This window comes from Rhizophagus irregularis, chromosome 19, assembly GCF_026210795.1.
Source record: "Rhizophagus irregularis chromosome 19, complete sequence".
Lineage (NCBI taxonomy): Eukaryota > Fungi > Glomeromycota > Glomeromycetes > Glomerales > Glomeraceae > Rhizophagus > Rhizophagus irregularis.
Window position 1 is genome coordinate 722979 of NC_089447.1, and position 23688 is coordinate 746666.

Here is a 23688-nt window from a genome sequence, read left to right on the forward strand (position 1 = left end):
CTTGTCAGCAAATTTGTATGCTATACTGCATACGTACAGTAAAAATGTACAAGCTTTGAATTTTTGTCCCATTCGACAACCGATTGGTTAGTCATATTTTTTGTCGATTTGCTATAATATCACTTATAATGGGATGATGTAACCATTAAATACTTAATTAAGACTATATTTCAGCAACCTCCCTAATTTTGCGTGACAAAGAATAAGCCGCATAGACATTTGGTCATTTTGGAGATCATCTGTATATATTATCAGTTATTATTATATTTTATTATTTAATAAATCATTCTATAATAAGTAATTAGAAAATTTTTTCTTTGAACAACAATAACACTCGCGGTTTATAATTAGGAGGTGCTTTCTAAAAAAACGCCAAAAAAAAAACAAAGGGTGAAATATAAAAACCATAATTAATTTTGTATTCATTAGATATTTACGTTTTCGCAAAGTCTTCTGCGAGATAAAATCAGAGCTGAATAAGTGATTGATCGACGTAACCTATTCGTTAACTTTATTTCTTTAAAATATATATATTTGTATATATTTTATATTTATTCTAAAATTTACGTTCGATTGTTCGATTACATCATAATATAGTTCAAAAGGGAAACATCCGTGGAAGCGCCCTTTGATAATGCAATCTAACAAATGAAATAAATGGAAGGAAGAGTCCTTATGATCTGTTGCATCTAGGGGGAAAATTACAGATAAAACAATTCACAATGACTTTATTTTATTAATATAATATATTTGTAGTAAAGCCTTATTCTTGTCCACTCTTGCCAAAAACGGAATTATTATCTTTAATATCTTTGTAATCCAACACAAATATGGTACCAATAGGTAACTCAAATCAACAATCGCGATAACTTTTTCTAGCTTTTAACCTATATTGGATTAAATTCAATTCTGTGGCGTATATAAATAAATTCATTAGATTTTTTAGATTTTTCCGCGTTTCGGGGACGAAATTTAAGTGGATCACCGGAGAAAACAATCACAAGTCACAATACTCACATATATGTCACAAACATTTTAACACATCACAACCTAATATGAAGTGTGTCAAACATGTAATAATATTAAGCCGTTCTTTTAAATTAGGTTAGAGTGAACGAAACGATTTCGGTCACTCTAACCAAATATAGAATCAATAAACACTAAATGAGTTATAATTAATTTTTTTTTTTTTATTATATTAAGTATCATAATTCATTTTAAGTTATGTTGGAAAAAAAAAGGTAAGATAAATTTAAACATGTATAAATATATGAAAAGATAAATTACTTAAGTTTTTAAATAAGAATTAGCCAATCATGTTCAATTACTAAGAAGTTTTTATTGCTTTTTAATTTTATGATTTTTAATTTATAGAGTATTAACTTTTATTATGAAATTAAGTTTATTAAAATTAAAATTTACTTTTGATTCCATAAACCATTTATAAAAAGAACGTTTTTTTCATTACATACTTAATATGATAGCTAATATTAAAAAACGAAGGGAATAGGAAATAGAAAATTTTTATTAGTGTTTTTTAGAAATGTTTTCAATTTGAAAATGTAGTGAACTACACCGAAAATAACGTTCAATAATTGATATAGCAAATTTTTGAAAACGATAATAAAGAAAATTTATGTACTATTTGTGTCAAATATCATCTATGAATCTAAGTAACTAAAATAGTCTGTTTGTAATACATATATATTTGCGATTTTGTTAAAAGTAATTGAGTTTCAATTATTATTCTTGACCTGATAAAAAAAATTAACCAAAATTGATGTCTATTGTCTATTATAACGAGCTTGTGTAATATTTGTATGTACAAAGAACAATATTTCAAATTAGCCACTCTGCGACGGGATGTAACTAGACGAAAGTTTGTAAAAAAAAGATTTTGAAAAAAGAGACACAAAATTTTACGGTTACTAGATTTTCATTTTTATATATTCGTTTTTTCGGTTATATCGTTATATTTTCGTTTTTTGGTTCTTTTTTGTTTATTCTTTATCTCCTTAATTTTTTGCTTCATTCGGTTACATTCATTCGACCTTTTATTTTCGCTTTGTTTTGATTTGGTTCAGGTTCATTAAATAACCTATGCCTTTAATAAATTTATTATAATTTCCATTTTGTAACTCAACCAATAAAAATCTCGTGTAAAAATTTTCACCGACAATGAAATACAAATAAAGTAAAATGATTAATAAATTTACTCAAAAAATGAATAGTATAAAAATTCCGGAAGTACAAAAAACAAAACTAAGTTCATGTAATTCCTTTAACCCTAATACAATAATCTCTTTTAACATCACCGGTCATGTGATCTTGGAAGAAAAATAAGCCGAACATCCGAGATATAATGATTTTTGTCCCGATATACCTATGTCGATTAGCAAAGTTAAAAAGTGAGAGACTGAAAAGAAGTGTCATGGTAATCGTGTTAAACTGATTATACAAATCTCATCTATATCTTCTATCTGTAAAATTAATAATAAATGATTTCATAATTTAAAATTCTAATATTTAAGAAAAAATAAAATATAGTTACCTAATATTGTAAATATGATAAAAGTGTATTAGTGAATAAACAAGGTTTTCTCATTTGGCTGTTTTGAAATTGATGATCTGCAAGGCGATGATCAAAAAACACTAATGTGTAATGTGTGTCATGTAATACGAGATCACGCCTATTGCCGGTAAAAGCCACAATTGATCATCTATCACGTGATCACGACAATTATTTTTAGATCAATAAAAAATATTGTGCATTGTCGTAATATATTTCCTTTTATAAGTTTCAAAAAAAGAAAAAAAAAATCATTGATTTAGAAAAAGAATATTTCTTGGAAATAATATTTATTATACTGTATCAATGTAATCTTAGTGCATGCATAAATTATGCTTTATTCGTTTCAAAAGTCTCTTCCAAAGTTCACTTTGGGATGTCATGGGAGGACTTGGTATTGTTACATAAATTTACTCGTCGCAGTAAATTTTTTCTAAAGTACTAATAATAAGAAAAAATAAAAATCTTGGCAATTTTTCTTCTATCTTAATAGTTGACGGATTTTATTTCTTATAAACATTGATTAAATCGACTATATTATTGAATAATTTTTATCGTTTCATATCTTTATTTTTTTCCTTTTGCAAATATTGATAGATGAAATTTTCTGTCCGATTTACAAAATTCTTTTTGCACATGCAACCTTGTAATGTGAAACAAATATTGAAATCAAACGGCTGGTTTGTCCTACTGAATACTTCTATGTATAATATATTATTATGCTTCATATGATTTACAAACTTTTTCATACACAAATAAACTTTCTGAGACGGCTGATCAGCTATTGACATCACTACTTTGGTAATTTGAACCCAAATAGTGCGGAATTTTGATTAGTTGGAATTTGAAATGGAAGGGATATAAGTTTTTTCGAGAAAAAAATGATGGCGCAGTAAAATGATAAAATTAGATTATTTTTAACTATTTAAAATATAAATAAATCATGTAAGTTTATAATCATGAGTCACGACTCATTTTTTTGGACAAAAAAAATTTTTTTTTTTTCCGAAATTTATTTATTTATTTATTTATTTATTCGTTAAAACCTAATTTTCACTAACGAACTTTCAATTTAGATATATTTTTTTGAATTTAAGTCGATTCTTTAAACATTTTGAACCTTGTACCGCACATAAAATGATTTAACTCAATCTCGTATTATAAAAAACTTAAACAACAAAGTCTTGTATCATCACCAAAAAAATTATTACGATTGATGTAATTTACTACTTATCTATAATTTAAGTATTTCCGTATTATATGAAAATGCATGATCATTTTCATCAATCGTAATATTAAAAGTTCCAAATTAACACTGATGTTATAACGTTTGGGTTGTCTTAGAAGATAATGCAATTATATCTGAACAGTTTATCATCAAGCAAGAAAACCCTGTATTTTCCTAAATAATATTAAGATAATTCACTAAAAAGATATATAAAATAAAAAAATGAATTATTTGTTTAGTAAAAGTATCAGCTACAGTATCTTTTGAAATTGGAGATCAACGGAACTTATCAGCTATTCATACCGAGTTATTACAAATCAAAGAAGAGCAGCAAGCTTCTAGAAGACTATAAGATATTCAGGAACAATTAGAACATGTTACAAAGGAAGACACACAACCTTACAATAAGTGAGTTGAAGTTTCACTGAGTTATTGAACATTAGGCGCGTTTGTAATAGGGTTCTTTCGATAAGTTCCTTGAAAGAAGTTGCCAAACAGTTACGATAATAAGATTGAGAATTGATAAAAAAATCAAGGTGAATAAAGTGATGCAAACTCAATGCTTTTTTAAGCGTAAAAGTAAATGAATCCTTATTTGAATTTTGACAATTCTGGAACGCCAAACTTGATAACATTATTTTCACTTTCACGTGTCAGTGAATAACGTTAGGACGGTTACAAAAAAAATTGTAAATCTGAATGTTGTTTACATGAGACGTCTGAGACGCGATTTTTAAGTTTACAAGTTTGTTTTATTTTAATAATATATTATTTTTACGTTTAAAAATGGTTGGTTTATTTAAAATAAATAATTATTAAACACATAGTTATCACCTTTTTTTAACGTGTTTGGTGTCTAGTAAAGTTTTAATACGCGCCCTCAAAAAGTTTAATATACCTTTATGGTATTGCTTATTTACCACTTTTAAAAAAGAAAAATATTTTATTATAGGTGACCATTCCATATTGGGCCGGTGACCTACAGTACCGCAGTACGACTAAAAATCCTATAAGCGGACTTTGATCAGATCAGACTAATCGGGACTATTAATTATGAGTCATCTCTTTTGTCTCATGATTTTGATTATGACATAATTGACTAACAAATTTATATAAAAAGCCACTCCAGAAATTTTTCTCTCTCTTTCTCTTCACTCTTGTCAATAAACTTATTTTTTTCACAGTATTTTATCCCTTCCCTTTTTTAAAAAGTTCTTAATAAAATTTTTTTATTTTATTTTTAACTTAAATTTTTACTTTTGTTTTGTTGTGTTAATACGTCCTTCTGTCTTACTCTCACACATTTTGGGGAAGACTTATGATCTAAAGCTTAGGGTAGGCTTCAAAGCCTAACAAACAAAGATGTCACATACGCCTAAGAAAGGGACGAAGTGACATCTGGGATCAAAATTTTTGACGATATTTTCAGCAAAGCTAATAGTAAATATTTATTACTTTATTATTTTTATACTTGAATCTTTATTACAAATATTAAAAAATAAACTTTTTTATTATAGAATGATAGGATAAAACGAAGATGAAGGTGCACATATTTTCTTAGAGAAGTTCTTGAAAAAGAGTACATATCAAGTATTAAAAATGCAAAATTTTTTTTTTTTTTGATGTTTATACTTTAAATCTGTTATCTGACCTCTTATCATTGGATTGTATTTATTCTTTGTTTATTTATCAGTTATAGCACTATTTTGTATTGAAACACTGGACAACAGATGAAAGTTCTCTGAATAGAGTATTATTGATTTCTAGATGAGTGTAAATGGCTCAAGAGACTTTAAAAGAGGTGTGTATTTTTTTATTTGCAAAGTGGGTAACTTCCTAAGCTAAAATTAGAACGGATAACTCATTGAGTCGGGGAGTTCACAAATTTTACTTAGGAGGGTACTGGATTTATTTGTTTGGTTGGGTAAGGGTGAGCAAAGTGGGTAATTCCTATGAAATTACCTGCTTTTTCTTTTTTATTTTATTTTATTTTTATTTTTATTTTTTTATTCTCTTTTTTTCTTTTTTTTATTTTTTTTATTTCTCTTGTTCACTTGATAACCAACTCAAGCAAATAACATCCTACTTTGTTATTGATAAAGTCTGCTAATTCTAAAGGAGGAATTGGCTATGTCTTCTTTACCATTAAATAAAAATTTAGCACACTATTAATAATTTTTTCTTTCTTATAATAGGTAAATACAGAGATTTACAATCACTGGTAAAATGAAGAAATTTCCTAGAGGAATTCTTGAAAAATATCAAGTATTAAAAATGTGAACAGCACTATTTTGTATTGAAACACTGGACAACAGATGAAAGTTCTCTGAATAGAGTATTATTGATTTCTAGATGAGTGTAAATGGCTCAAAAGACTTTAAAAGAGGTGTGTATTTTTTTATTTGCAAAGTGGGTAACTTCCTAAGCTAAAATTAGAACAGATAACTCATTGAGTCGGGGAGTTCACAAATTTTACTTAGGAGGGTACTGGATTTATTTGTTTGGTTGGGTAAGGGTGCGTGAGCAAAGTGGGTAATTCCTATGAAATTACCTGCTTTTTCTTTTTTATTTTATTTTATTTTTATTTTTATTTTTTTATTCCCTTTTTTTCTTTTTTTTTTTTTTTTTTATTTCTCTTGTTCACTTGATAACCAACTCAAGCAAATAACATCCTACTTTGTTATTGATAAAGTCTGCTAATTCTAAAGGAGGAATTGGCTATGTCTTCTTTACCATTAAATAAAAATTTAGCACACTATTAATAATTTTTTTCTTTCTTATAATAGGTAAATACAGAGATTTACAATCACTGGTAAAATGAAGAAATTTCCTAGAGGAATTCTTGAAAAAGAATGCATATCAAGTATTAAAAATGTGAACAGCACTATTTTGTATTGAAACATTGGACAACAGATGAAAGTTCTCTGAATAGAGTAATATTGATTTCTAGATGAGTGTAAATGGCTCAAGAGACTTTAAAAGAGGTGTGTATTTTTTTATTTGCAAAGTGGGTAACTTCCTAAGCTAAAATTAGAACAGATAACTCATTGAGTCGGGGAGTTCACAAATTTTACTTAGGAGGGTACTGGATTTATTTGTTTGGTTGGGTAAGGGTGAGCAAAGTGGGTAATTCCTATGAAATTACCTGCTTTTTTTTTTTATTTTATTTTATTTTTATTTTTATTTTTTTATTCCCTTTTTTTCTTTTTTTTTTTCTTTTTTTTATTTCTCTTGTTCACTTGATAACCAACTCAAGCAAATAACATCCTACTTTGTTATTGATAAAGTCTGCTAATTCTAAAGGAGGAATTGGCTATGTCTTCTTTACCATTAAATAAAAATTTAGCACACTATTAATAATTTTTTCTTTCTCATAATAGGTAAATGCAGAGATTTACAATCACTGGTAGAATGAAGAAATTTCTTAAAGAGTTTTTGAAAAAGAGTGCATATTAAATATTAAAAATGTGAAATTTTTTTTTTTTTTGATGTTTATACTTTATATTTGTTATCTGATTTCTTATTATTGGATTTTTTTTCGGATTCAATAGAAAGGGAACAAGTTAACTATTTTTTAAAAGTATATATGTATTATCTCTTGATATTTATTTATTGTTATACTTGTTTCATAATATATATCTTCAACAAAATGCAATTTAATTAAAATATTAATATGCATCTACTTAAGCCTCCCAATTTTGCGTGACAAAGAATAAAGCCATATGGTCATTATTATTATTTAATAAATCATTCTACAATAACACTTGCGGTTTATAATTAGAAGGTGCTTTCTAAAAAAAATGCCAAAAAAAAACAAAGGGTGAAATATAAAGACCATAATTAATTTTGTATTCATTAGATATTTACGTTTTCGCACAAAGTCTTCTGCGAGATAAAATCAGAACTGAATAAGTGATTGATCGATGTAACCTATTCGTTAACTTTTTTCTTTAAATATATATATTTGTATATATTTTATATTTATTCTAAAATTTACGTTCGATTGTTCGATTACATCATAATATAATTCAAAAGAGAAACATCCGTTGAAGCGCCCTTTGATAATGCAATCTAACAAATGAAATAAATGGAAGGAAGAGTCCTTATGACCTGTTGCATCTAAGGGGAAAAAATTACAGATAAAACAATTCACAATGACTATATTTTATTAATATAATATATTTGTAGTAAAGCCTTATTCTTGTCCACTCTTGCCAAAAACGGAATTATTATCTTTAATCCAACACAAATATGGTACCAATAGGTAACTCAAATCAACAATCGCGTAACTTTTTCTAGCTTTTAACCTATATTGGATTAGATTCAATTCTGTGGCGTATATAAATAAATTTATTAGATTTTTAGATTTTTCCGCCGAAATTTAAGTGGATCACCGGATCACAAGTCACAATACTCACATTAGTCACATATATGTCACAAACATTTTTAACACATCACAACCTAATATAAAGTATGTCAAACATGGTAATAATATTAAGATTGTATGCTTAATTAATAAAGAAATGCCGTACATGCGGTTTCATGGCAGTATAAAATTCCATAGTTTCGTATCACAGCCTCACAATTGGAAGCTCTGTGTCACGGGAATTTTTTATATAGTTATTCTTATATGATTTATTTTTTTATAGTATATTTTATTTATTTATTTATTTATTTATATTTAGTTTATTTTATTTTTATTTGATATAGTTTATTTATATAGTATAGTTTATTTTATTTATATAGTTTATTTATACAATTTATATATATAGTTTATAGGAAATGTGGCGTATGGCTTGGTGGGAATCAATTATGGCTGTGATGGGCGATTCGTACAATGGACGATTTGACCGGAAAACGAGTTGTACTTTGGACGATTTGAATAACGGGCGAGTTGGCCAAAGCACTAATCGTCCCAAATTTTGAATAATATTTAAGGGAAGAAATTCCGCTGAGGTTTCGGGGAAGTGATTTTTCGATTATTAACACTTAGATAGAACCTTGGGAATATTACAGAGCGCCGGCAGAGGCAGTAATATTAGGAAATTCTTTTGTAATTGTTAATAAAGAACCCGCCGATCACTCCAATTTTATACATTTCGTTATTGTTTTTATTGTCAATTTTATTTCCGATTGTTATACATTCAATAAATATACATTGTTTATAAATCTATTGCTAATTGTTGATAAACCCTACCCATTTCCTCACGATTTATTGCCGATTACTGCCTATTGTTAGTCAAATTCTATAAATTAACCTGTATATATTTCTGTTACTGCCCTCCCGAACTATACAAATCGGTGGTAACATCTGCATCATTTAAAAGAATTTAAGATCAAGATCATCTCTATAGCATTTTTTGTCTTTATCTGCATAATGTACCATGAATAATTTCATTGTCAGGGTATCACCGAAAATGTTACACTGTGGATGATTGAAAGATTGAATTTTTTGTCAAAAAAAAAAAAATATGAAAGTATATTTTTTCCATTTTTCATTCTCCTAACGCCCTTGAATATTTTTTCAAAAAAATTCTTTCCCACTCCGAAATATAACATAAAATCTTTAATGCTTTAATATTTGAAATGTAATAAAGATTTAATACGTAAAAATAAAGTAAACTTTATTTTATTAATCAATATCAATTTCTGAGTTGGTCATATTTCTTATTGCTTCATATGAAAAACTGATGCTTCTTTATATCTTTACGATTTGATATCATAAATTTGAAAATAATTAAGCGGTAAGAATATATATAAGACGGGCACGCTAATTTTTATCAAGAATGATGCTAAAATTCAGTAAATATGGTTTGGTAGTATTGATTTAATATTTGTAATGGGATTTCCCTGTAATAACTTCAAAATTTTTTTGAAGTATACACGCTCATAAGTTCCTATATTATACAATTAAATAATATAAGTTAATTAAATATTTTAAAAAAATATGAAAAATATATAAACTAATCAAATAAAAACTTTAAATAATACTTATTGACTCTTGAATACTTTTTATAAATTCGTTCGAATTGTTAATGTATTGGTCAATTAAATGTCACACAGCACATCAAATTTTCCAAAAATAGTTTCACTATGGACAAATAATAACCCTGGTAAGAAATTTTACGCAGTATAAAAGATTTGAAAATGCTACACCACAAGATTTTACTATATGATTTGCGTCAAAAAATTACTTATAATTTCTCTAATTGACTGGCGGATTACCAATTAATTAAATTTGCTTACATCTTAATTTTGATTCTATCCCTAGCCTCATACCAAGTCATGTTTGTACATTAGAACATTCTCAAATGGTTGTGTCTCGTCTTAAATATTAGTTTTTAGAACAAAAAACCAACTTTCTAATATAAAATATGTATTGAAACTTTCAGTAGAATAGCATTATGCATTGAATTTTATGATTCACAAAAAAAATCCGATGTAAAAATATCAAAAATTCATGTAAAAAAGTGATTCACTTTCGCAATATGAAAATCACATGACATTGATGATGTCACGGGAATTTTTTATATAGTTATTCTTATATGATTTATTTTTTTATAGTATATTTTATTTATTTATTTATTTATTTATATTTAGTTTATTTTATTTTTATTTGATATAGTTTATTTATATAGTATAGTTTATTTTATTTATATAGTTTATTTATACAATTTATATATATAGTTTATAGGAAATGTGGCGTATGGCTTGGTGGGAATCAATTATGGCTGTGATGGGCGATTCGTACAATGGACGATTTGACCGGAAAACGAGTTGTACTTTGGACGATTTGAATAACGGGCGAGTTGGCCAAAGCACTAATCGTCCCAAATTTTGAATAATATTTAAGGGAAGAAATTCCGCTGAGGTTTCGGGGAAGTGATTTTTCGATTATTAACACTTAGATAGAACCTTGGGAATATTACAGAGCGCCGGCAGAGGCAGTAATATTAGGAAATTCTTTTGTAATTGTTAATAAAGAACCCGCCGATCACTCCAATTTTATACATTTCGTTATTGTTTTTATTGTCAATTTTATTTCCGATTGTTATACATTCAATAAATATACATTGTTTATAAATCTATTGCTAATTGTTGATAAACCCTACCCATTTCCCCACGATTTATTGCCGATTACTGCCTATTGTTAGTCAAATTCTATAAATTAACCCGTATATATTTCTGTTACTGCCCTCCCGAACTACACAAATCGGTGGTAACAACTTGGTGCTCCTTATAAGGATCGGCCCTTACTATTTTGTATGGTCGATTACGAGATATTATTTACGCAGAACCGAATACATAACCGTTGGCATCGCCTTTATAACTGAATAGATCAAGTTACCTTTTATCATCGCGACCCATCGTGTATCCGTTGCCATCCGCCTCTACCCAATACATTACAATTTGACCATTTCTGGAACTGGTATTCCGTTGAGAATCCAGCTATCGAATACACACGAAATACCCAACAGGCTCTGATAAACCTCGACGCCTCCCTAACTGTTGTAGAAACTTGGGAAGCCATTTACTCGATTGTTTTTAGTATCCGGTATTCTATTGAGCCTCGACCCTACACTCAATTACGACAAGAGTTATATAACGCGTATATCCTTACCGATACTTTTCGAAAGGATCCCTTTGAAGAATTATACCAAATTAGCGAAGCAAACGCATCAACCGACTCCGATAGTTCCACCGGAAGTTTTGATATCCCCAACAATTTTCATCCCTTACTTCACGGATTATTAAACCAGGGACCGGCGACCCCAGAACTATTATTTACTGACGAATACTTACACATCGAAAGTCTTTTCAGGGAAGAACCAGTAGGATTATTATTTCTTGACGAAGATTTAAACTTAAACCGATTATTCCCTGAGCCGAAACCAGTTGGGCTATTATTCGCTGACGAAGACTTACATCTCAACCAGCTATTCGAAGAACCAGAAGTACCCGGAATGGCCGCCCTTGGTGGAGGATTCAATCCTAATATCTTGTTGAATGCCCTAAATAATTTAACGAACGCTCTTGGCGCTGGAGGAAACAATTGGGCGAATGTTAATAATGCCGTAAACGCATTAAACGCTACTCTTACCGCCAATAATAATGCGATGCATAACCGAGGAACACAAGCCGCACAAGTTCCGACCTTCTACGGAGGAAATCAAGACCCAATCGCCTGGTTAAACAAATTTAATTTAGCTTGCGCGGCCAATGGATGGAATAACGTTCGTAAACTCCAAGTCGTTCCAGCGTATTTAAAAGGAGCTGCCGCCGTATGGTATCAGACGGTAGTTGGGAATCCTATCAACGCCTGGGACGGTGCTGCCAATAATAATACGTTCGAACATGTTTTTAAACAAAGGTTTCGAACGCCCGCTTTAGTCGAATTATGGTCAACAGAACTCGATCAACGACAGCAGCAACCCGGAGAATCTGTGGATCAATATGCGTCCTCAGTACAGGAACTATACCAACGAATTAATGATGGAGCGTTTGCTTACCCGGACAATATTCAAGCGCAGAAATTTATCTCCGGATTGCTACCCGAACTATATGTAGCCGTTAAGCCTTTTGCTGATCAGACATTACAGGCAGCTATCGATAGAGCTCGTGCATGTGAACTCACTTTGAGGGAAGGAAAGAAGAAGCCGAGTAATTATGCAACTACCGTCCAATCAGAAACGACCGAGTTAGCAAAGATTGTCTCCACCCTCGTTACGCAAGTTGGTGAATTGACCAGGAAGGTCGAAACACAACCCAATCGATATCGACCTCCACGAAACGACGATCCTAATCCTCGAGATAATGTAAACAACCGAAATGTAACTCCTGGCAACCCTTCGGTTACTTGCTATGCTTGCGGACAGCCCGGACATATCAGTCGACGATGTCCGAATAGAGGAACAAATACCATTAACGATAAAGCGGCCATAGATCCAAATACACTTCAGACTTTAATACAACAGTTAGCAGCGCAAAATCAGCTCGGAGCTACCAGTCAGTCTTTAAACTAGAAGGTGCATCCTTTGAGGGTAAGGGTGCGAAACCGGAACAAAACCCCTCATTTTGTACGTTGTTCGAAGCATATCCTGCTGAAAGAAATCGACCGGTCACGAGGAGTCATCCTTATGCAAAGACCAAAGAAGAGAAAGAAGATCCCCCTATTACGACTGATGTTGCTGTTGAACCGACCGTAAGAATGGAAGAAATTCGACCAACAGGGAGTACCGAATCTGTGCAAGGGAATGTACAAAGAATAGTCCAACCTACCATCTCCACAGTTCAACCTACTCCAATCCGACCGAAGAAAAAAATGGTAGCCCGAAAGAGGCCACTACAAAAACCTCAACCATCTATTGCAGCCCACATTCAACCGTATAATATTGTTGCCGATTTGCAACAGCAACGAGCGAATATTTCATTCGAACAGTTGTTCCAGATTTCGCCTAAATTACGAAGTGACGTCGGAAAGAGTATACGAAAACTGGGTACCCGAACAACTAAGTTAGCTGCCCAATTTTCCGATCAAGATAATCCGAATGCGACGGCCTTATATTGTGACGCTAAAGTAAAAGGACAAGAGATCCCTTTGATTCTCGATAGCGGGGCAGCTGGAAGCATTGTTTCATGCCGACTATTAAATGACCTTGGAATAGCTATCGATCGGCCTTCGACCACTTTGATGATTAACGTTAACGGAGAACGAAAACGGCCTTTAGGAGAAGTACTTAACTTTCCCATTACTATTAAAGGAGTGACCATCCCAGTTGATGTGGTGGTCACCGACACTATGACCTATAGTGCGATTGTTGGAAACGATTGGTTATCGAAAGTAAAAGCTAATATTGATTATGAAACTGCCAACATGCTCATCCACTGGGAAGGAAAAGACATTGAAGTTCCGATCGAATATTTAGAAATACCAATGGAAAGACGGAGGAAACAAGAGGAGACAAATCGAAAAGGAGAAGAAGAGGAGGAAGATATGAGCGAAGAAGAAGAGGAGACAGAGGAAGAATACGAGGAAGAAGACCTTGACGAAAAAGTATTCTGTCATTTTAAAGTAAAACAAAGGCCTTCCCCGCGCATCGAACAGAATTTTTCGCTCCAATTGACCTGCCGATTTCAAGAAGTTGTAATCGACGGAATTTACCCCAAGGAAAATTTTGTATTAACCAAAGGAGGAGTATATTTAGACAAGTCTTTCTATCTATGGACCTATTTCGCTCGACTAAATGAACAGTTTCAAAGAAAGCCACCCAAACGAGCGACCTGGACATATGACTGGAAAGGGCCTACCGCCCGATGTTGGTGTGGTGACCGATTAGTTTCACCAAGCGATTCCTGCTCCCGATGTTATGAAGAATTAACTAACTACATTACTGTACAACGGTTATCGCCAAGAATCGTCGCAGAAATCAGTTCCGATTTCGAGAACCGAAATCTGGATCCTGACAATTTAGTACAAGATGCAATGCCGAGCGAAGTACAGTTAGAAGAAGTAGTTGACGTCGCTAATGAACATGATCGACAACTCTGCTTCTATTGCAAAAAGAAAGATCCTGACGAATGGAAACGCCAGAACGAGGTCCCTTTACACTTCGGACATGCCGAACTCACTCAAGAATGGGACGCCAAATTATTTGAGTTACCAATGGGAGATTTGACGAAGGAACAGAAAACGAACCTTGTAGACCTTCTGCAACAGTACCGACATTTGTTTGCGTGGGATGCAACTCAGTTAGGTCGGACTGATCTTGTGCAACATACGATTGACGTCGGAAATGCTACTCCCATTAAAAAACGATGGTATCGAACCTCAAAAATGGAAAGAGATTTTATCGCTGGTGAAATTGACCGAATGTTGCAACAAAATTTGATTGAAAAGTCGCGAGGACCCTGGGCTTTTCCGGTAGTTTTGGTTCGTAAGAAGAATGGAAAGCTTCGATTTTGTGTTGACTATCGTCCGTTAAACAAAGTGACTAAACGGGACGAATATCCTTTACCACGCATCGATGACATGTTGGATTCGCTTGGAGGATCCGCCTGGTTTACCTCATTGGACCTGGCCAGCGGTTATTGGCAGGTAGAAATGAACCCTAAGGATAGGGAAAAGACCGCCTTCATTACCCAGTTCGGCACTTTCCAATTTACTGTAATGCCATTTGGGCTATGTAACGCACCCGCTACTTTCCAACGTCTGATGGATGAGGTGCTTCATGACGAACTATGGAAATTCGTCGTTGTATATTTGGACGATTTGAATATCTATTCCCGAACGTTTGACGAACACCTCCAGCATTTACGAAAAATATTCGACCGGTTGAGGGATGCAGGGCTTAAATTAAATCCCGAAAAGTGCAAGTTTGCTTCTACCGAATTAGCTTTCCTTGGACATGTTATCAGCAAGGATGGAATCCGTACTGATCCTGGAAAAATTAGTAAAGTCAAGGACTTCCCGCGACCAACGAACTTGACGCAATTACGCGGATTTTTAGGATTAGCCTCGTACTACCGACGATTTATTAAAGATTTTTCAAAAATCGCCAATCCGCTAAATAAACTATTGAAAAAGAACGTCCCGTTTAATTGGACCAATGCGCAACAACAGGCGTTTGAATATTTGAAGAACTGTCTCATTTCTTCTCCCATTCTTACGTATCCTCAATGGAACTGACCTTTTATTCTGTTTACCGACGCGTCTACGTTTGCCTTGGGAGCTGTGTTATCGCAAAAGGACGAAGACGGTAACGAACGGGTTGTTGCGTATGCTAGTCGCTCCTTACTACCCGCTGAAAAGAACTACACCGCTACTGAACTGGAATGTTTGGCCGCTGTTTGGGCCATTGGAAAATTTCATCATTATCTGCACGGAAGCCACTTTTCGCTTATTACTGACCACTCTGCGCTTTGTCATCTATTTAATATGACGACTCCAAACGGAAGATTGGCCCGTTGGGTCATGAAACTACAATCGTACGATTTTGATACTATTCATCGCGCCGGAAAAAGACACTCTAACGTAGATAGCTTATCGCGCATCCGATAGAAGTAAAATCTTTTTCCAAATAATACCCGGGACGCACGCATTTTTTGATTTTGATTTTCGGATTACCCTATTGATTTAACCCAGCCATGGATACGGATACATACTACCGATTGATACGATACTTGGATGACTTAACGCTACCTGCAGACTTCGATACTACTCAATTAAGGAATTTTAAGAATAAAGCCCGCAGTTATATAATAAAGAATGGCATATTATACCGACGAAATATAAGAAATCCTCAACGACCGATGCGAGTGATCAAAAAGAATGAAATGGAAATAATATTGCGTGGCTTCCATGATGATCCACTCGCTGGACATTTTGGATTCAATGAAACTTTTCGCGCAATAAAGGAAAAGTATTTTTGGCCCCAGATGGGCGACGACATCAAAGCTTATGTACAAGCATGTGATACTTGTCAAAGAAGGAAGCGGCCGATCAAAACCGAACCTCTTCACCCTATTAAAGTGGGTCAACCTTTCGACCGGATTGGGATGGACATCGTGGGACCCCTACCATTGACCAAGAAAGGCAATCAGTATATTGTAGTAGCCACCGAATATCTGACAAAGTGGCCAGAAGCACGTGCTCTTCCGGACGCAAAGGCTACTTCGGTAGTCTCGTTTTTCTACGAAGATATTGTTTGCCGCCACGGGTGCCCCAAGGAATTGTTAACCGACCAAGGGACACACTTCGTTAACGAGATGCTCGATTCGTTGTGTAAACGCCTTGGTATAACGCACCGATTGTCTGTTGCCTATCATCCACAGACGAATGGTCTCGTAGAAAGGTTTAATCGGACCCTTTGTGAACTTTTAGCGAAATATTGTATAGAAAGAAAAGATGATTGGGATTTATTCATCCCTTCGGCTTTGTTTGCCTATCGAACCATGCGTCAAAACACTACCCGTTATGAACCTTTTTACCTCACCTATGGGCGAGACGCAGTATTGCCGATCGAACTGGAAGTTCCAACTTATCCTTTTGAGGATAGATCCGATCGAGGCTTTGAAGATTTATATTTCCGACGATTAGGTCAGCTAGCCGGAAACTTGATTGATGATCGACAGCAAGCAAATGAGAATATTCAACATGCGCAAAAACGGCAAGTAGAACGACATAACAAACAAATTAAGGAACACCGGTACCAAATTGGTGAAAAGGTCCTATTACGCAACTTTAGAGCCAAGAAACTCGACTCAAAGTGGCATGGCCCTTATTACATTCATGATGTGAGACCAAACGGAACTTACAAGTTAAGGACCTTAGAGGGAAAACTTCGGAAAAAAGTTGTCCACGCAGACCAGATTCGCTCATATTATGAAAGAACGATTACTAATTAATAGCGTGAGAAGAGACCAGCCAAAAGACATTTAAATAGCCGTGACTCTTCAAAGGACGAAAAATGACAGTTATCATGGAAACCTTCTCCGAAAAGTTCAAAGGACAACTGAAGGCTCTCTTACAATTGTGGTTAAAGGAAAAAGGGGAGTATGAAGAGTTTCACATCACCCCAACGAATTTGTTGCTTTCTGATGCCGAAAGAATCATTTCTATTGATTTTAAGACGATTCTAGACTACGATGAACAAAGCGAAATCGTGCATCGTTGTAAGATAGACCTTCATCACCTGACAAATTACGAGTATCAAAGACCGAATTATCTTGGAGGGAACGAAGACGAACTATTGAGGAAATTAACCCGAATGATACGACAGACCACCTTCCGACAGAAAAGCGTTCACGAAAGATTAGAGGTCTATTATTATTTAGGCGAGCTCTTGTCTCTTCGAGGATGGACGAAGAAGGACTATGGAATCCTTCAAGAACAAGTTGGACAACGATTCGCTAAAGATGTTAAGAAAACTTCTCGGAGAGTTTACGAACTCTTCGCGATAAGAGGAGTCCAATGTCTGACTAAAGTCGCCTACATTTGCCCGACGCGTTTAACTAAAATGAGTGAAGGAGACTTTTATGACGAATTATTACCGGAAGCTCGACGAATAATGCGCGAAACCTTGTAGAAGGTTCGCAGGGGCTCACCCTTCTTCAGGGGGTAATGTCACGGGAATTTTTTATATAGTTATTCTTATATGATTTATTTTTTTATAGTATATTTTATTTATTTATTTATTTATTTATATTTAGTTTATTTTATTTTTATTTGATATAGTTTATTTATATAGTATAGTTTATTTTATTTATATAGTTTATTTATACAATTTATATATATAGTTTATAGGAAATGTGGCGTATGGCTTGGTGGGAATCAATTATGGCTGTGATGGGCGATTCGTACAATGGACGATTTGACCGGAAAACGAGTTGTACTTTGGACGATTTGAATAACGGGCGAGTTGGCCAAAGCACTAATCGTCCCAAATTTTGAATAATATTTAAGGGAAGAAATTCCGCTGAGGTTTCGGGGAAGTGATTTTTCGATTATTAACACTTAGATAGAACCTTGGGAATATTACAGAGCGCCGGCAGAGGCAGTAATATTAGGAAATTCTTTTGTAATTGTTAATAAAGAACCCGCCGATCACTCCAATTTTATACATTTCGTTATTGTTTTTATTGTCAATTTTATTTCCGATTGTTATACATTCAATAAATATACATTGTTTATAAATCTATTGCTAATTGTTGATAAACCCTACCCATTTCCTCACGATTTATTGCCGATTACTGCCTATTGTTAGTCAAATTCTATAAATTAACCCGTATATATTTCTGTTACTGCCCTCCCGAACTACACAAATCGGTGGTAACAATGACAACCTCGCAAAATCGGATTTTCTCAAAACGGCAATAAGCGCCGACTAAATATTGAATTTTGTTCTAAAAGAAAAATTTCTCTTTTTCCTGAATTTAATTAAAAAGCTGACAATTTTTCGTATTATTTATAATTATGAAAGTTTCGTATTTTCTAATTTAATTCGACTTTAATATTTATACTGCCATTTAAATTCATTACTAGGAAACGGAAACCATTATATAAAACTGGAGCGCGAAATATTTTACTATTAGTAATAAGTTTTGCGAAGCAAGATGGTTAATTTATTTTTTTTTAGAATTGAAAATACGTTTAAATAATGTTTTGATTAGGCGTAACACGATGTAAACCCGGGAAAATAATTTTTCCACTCTAATATATAATTAAAACAATTAAAAACAGATTTAGTAAAGCTTAGCAGTGCGTTTCTGAAAAGATTTTTTTTTTAGGTTCATAACGATAATTAATTTCGTCTTTGTAAATCGTAAGTGATTGTTAAAAAATATAATTTGTGTCCCTTCTAATAACACTGGTAACATTTGTTCAGAAATCTTCTGCAAAAAAATTTTAGACATCGTTAAACGTCCCAGATAAAAAAATATTCGGATTATTACTAATTCGTAATCATAAAATTTAATTAGTGAGTTCAATTATATATAGGTAATTTTATTAGTAACACGAAAATCTGCAGTCCCAGCAAGTTTTAGGGATATTAATGTGAACAATTGGTAAAGACATTTGAATTTTTGGAATTTGAATATATGTTTCTAACTGTTCGTAAACTTTATTCTTCTCTTCTAATTTTTAAATTGAAATTAGGCAAAGTAATCATTTTTTCATTTCTCCTAGTTATAGAGTGCTTTCGCCTTGAAAAAGAATGTTGGCACCAACTCGGTAATATTACATTTCACATTAAACGAACTTTCTTTTTTGTGCTTTTATAGTATCGGGAATAAGTTAATGATAACACGAAGCTACAGTTGTTGATCAATATTATAATGACAATGGGGTGATATGCAATCACATAAATGATAGTATTAAACAACCACAGCATCAAGTTGATTCCAATCATTTTCAACTTCAACGATAAAACTATATTTGATACAATCAAAATGTTGTTTCTTATTTTGTATATATGAATTAAATCAAGATACAAACTTATTTTTTTAACTGTTAAGTAATATATTTTATTTTATCAGAATTTATTATCTGTTATGATAACTCAAAAAAAAAAAAATAAGGATTAATCGAAAGAAAAAATTTGAATTAGCATATGAAAATTATTGAACCTTTTAAATTTTCAAATTAAGAATTGGTTAATACCGTAGTTATGAATTATTGTTAATAAAACCGTATAACTAAGATTTTTTATGTCGTTTGAAAGAAAGAAATAAATAAAAGGATTTTAAAATTTTAGTTTTTGAGGTTTTTAAGTCTCACCACGTGAAATTTTGAAATGTAGTTAACTATTTACGACATACATCAAATTAAAAGCAAGTGCATATACTACATGTATTTAACACTTTCCCACTTTCGTGACGGGTAATTCCATAAGTCATTACACGTAAAAGAAAAAAAATATTTTTTTATTTAAAAAATAGGCTCTATATTATCATATATCATCATATAAAATAAATATTACAAAATAACATATATAATAAAACTATACTAAATCTTAATGTAAACATACGGCAAAAATTGCTTTAATTGACGAATTTGTAACCACCTTAAGAAGTAATCGGTACACAAAATAAACAACCAATCAGAAAGACAAAACGGTTTGTTAGGTTTCAGGTAGAAATTTTATTGGTTAATATTAAAAAAAGGTTTATTATCAACGTAAAAATGATCATTCTTTAATCTAATTGGAAACTTTAATAATCCATTATAAGTGCTGAATGAAAAAATTGTATAAATGATTTTCAAGATTTTGTTTAAGTTCTCTAGAAAATTCTACATATTCTTGCTGCTGTTGATATGTACCTTGTTTAATTTCAATATTTTGAATATTTTTATTATTTAAATATTGAACAATTAATGAATGTGAAATTAATTCACATGTTATTTTGTAACATTTCTTTTCGTCAACTTTAAGAAAATAATATTCATGCAAATTATTTTGATAATTGTTACCGTTTAAAAGGTCAAATACAAGTTCAAAAGAAATGATAATTTCCCTGCAAGTTATTTTGTAAATTTGGATGTCATTAGGAGGATTATAAAAGAACGAATATTCGTTCAAGTTTGAATTATTAGATGATACACGAGGGATTGGTCTTGAAATATAACTTGGAGTCATTGGTTGCGTGCTTACGTTGGTATTATCATATTGTTGATGAGTAGATGAATGTGAAGTAGAAATGGGCGAAAGATAAAAGTTTGAATCATTTGGAACTTGAGTTGGATCCATACTTGAAAGCGTTATTTAATTTCTTGATCACCTTAGTGAATTACTTGGTCATTTTATAGTGTTTTGAAATTATTTAGATCTATAACGTTTATTCCGGAGTTTCGGAATACTGAAGGCACAGTAGTTTTTTTTCGCAGTGTACCGAAAAAAAATGCATGAAAATAATAATTGCGCCAGCAAATTTTCATCACGAAGCATTTAAACTTGTTACTGATTTGTCAATAATTTTGCAGATTAACTCCTCGAAATCAAACTTCTAATTACGGTAGTATGCAAAGAACCGAAAGAAGTCGTATTACAAACAAAAATAAATTTGAGGCGTAATGGCTAATGATAAGATAGTCAAATTAATTTAGATAACGAAGTGTCATTAATGATAGGTAATTTCAAAATTTTAATTATTAATATCTTATTAATATCGCTTTGTTAAATTTCCATTTCCGTCGTCGTACTTGAAAGTTTTTTCGCTTTCTCACACTAATTTGTTTACTGTAATGACAGTTACTCTTATCAAAGATTGAAAAAAAAAAATTGATAACGAATTCTTGAAAAAAAATTTTTTTTTTCCTATCGCTATTGTTTAAAATAAATATTTATGGATCTCTGATAACGTAAATTTGATTATTTGATTGATTAACAAAATAACTCTGATTAATATTGTCATTATTGTCATTATGTCGAGAAGCTTTATTATATAAATTTCTTGGCAAAAATTGAAAGAATTAAAAATAGAGTCAACATTAACGAATAATCAATTCATGTTTCACAATTAGAATTTTTTGCCAAATCAATCTTTACCGATTCGGAATTACAAAATTCACTATGTCATCACAGCATGTACAGTAAATATTGTAACTTTATTAAACAAAAACAAAAGGACGAAAAGGACAATACAGTAAAGCTAAAAATCTAAAAACTACATGTATGGAGTTTTCCTGTTAAGCAATATGATATAGCCCATAATGATCCTGGGTTACCAGATATCTATATACCTCACTATACCTTTGACTATTACTAAATCCTAAAAAAATTTTATTTGTGTTTCGTTTTCTCCTTTTTCGCATAATTACACAGCACACTGGATTAAATTTATTATTTAACCAATTAATAACTAATTATTAAAATTTAATATTCTAGAAAAATAATTCACATATATGTAAATACAATATGTGAAGGTATGAACATTAAAACTTCAATAGTTAATAAGCAGGAAAAATTAGCAGAAATCATTCGTAATTAATTATTGCTATAAGAGGCAAATATGCTGGAAACGCAACGATTGCAAAGCTTAATGCGAAATAATTGAATGTGAATTACAGTATACTTGCATTATGAACGACAATCAATGCTTGATAGTTCGCTCAATCTTAATTATCAATCAATATGTTCGTCGTACTGCTACTTGTTATTATAATATCGAATTTTTTCTAGATACTGAGAACGAAAATAAAATGATTTTCTTTCGTAAATGTATAGTGAGAGAACAAATTATTTTTATTAATAAATAAAATTACAAAGTCTAAACAATATATAAATAATATTCATATTAATAAAATGCCCCAATCAGAGTATATAATGTCAAAAAAAAATGACTTTTTCGATACGAAACTTTATTTGCAAGGACGTATGGGTACTTTTTTTTAAAAAAAAAATATTTCTAAGAAAATGATTAAACTTATTTAGGACTCAATAAATAGGTAATAAGAACTCATTTATTATTAGTTCTACGCAACTCTTTGGGTGGAGTTGCGTAATGTCGCCTGGCATTATCCAAAAAAAGAAGGAGCTACACATTGCATCATATTGTTTACCTTTTTAAATATTGTCCAGAATTGAAACTTACTTTGTACATAAAGGAAAGGTTAAGTTTAATAGTCAATAATAATGATAATAAAACGAAAATAAGCACGAACTTACCAAAATATTCGCAGCATAAATTGATTGTTCTTCTTACTTATATCTGGAATATATTTTAAACGGTAAACGATCGTTTTACTTTGTAGCTTACATTAGTTATTATATTTTACTCTATGTATTTTTTTTTTTTTTTAAATAAAATATATGTAATTTGGGCTACGTATGGATTCTACCAGCTATAAAAATAAAAATCAAAAAATTTCTCCAGATTTTTTTCATTTCTTAGTTTGGGAGGAAACTTTAGATATACAATGCTGCATAACATCCGATTAAATCTAATTAAATCTGAAGATTGATAAGACGTAATACAGATTAACATCAAACTGATAGATAATATTGCATACTTATCATTTATCATTTATTAAATTTCCATTTTAGTCTTTCTATAAATCTGTTTTGGATGATAATCAAAATAACAATTTGTATTTCTTCTGATTACTATTGATGTTCTAAAAATAAAAAATTGATAACAAAATCTTAATAATTACAATAGTAAAATTTTTTCTTCTTATTTAATATATAGAGAATAATAATTAATTATTGACCTGATAACATTGTGTTCCAGATTTGAAAAAACGATAATCATTTGTTATAAATTCTATTGTGTATTCACTATATTCTTTTTTTCGTAAGTTCCATTATGCATTATGCATAATGATATAATGATAACTCATGTTTTAAATGCTAATGGGAAGAAATTTAATTTCTTCTTGGAAGAAATTAAAAAG

General features: G+C 31.4%; 1 protein-coding gene across 1 annotated transcript; it reads right to left on the reverse strand.

The window, feature by feature from the left end:
- Positions 1 to 20518: 20518 nt before the first annotated feature.
- OCT59_010673 (uncharacterized protein) lies at positions 20519 to 21043 on the reverse strand (the record flags this gene model as incomplete). Its single annotated transcript, XM_025323851.1, has 1 exon — positions 20519 to 21043. The coding sequence occupies one exon, from the start codon at positions 21041 to 21043 to the stop codon at positions 20519 to 20521; it is 525 nt and encodes a 174-aa protein (XP_025189551.1).
- Positions 21044 to 23688: the final 2645 nt, after the last annotated feature.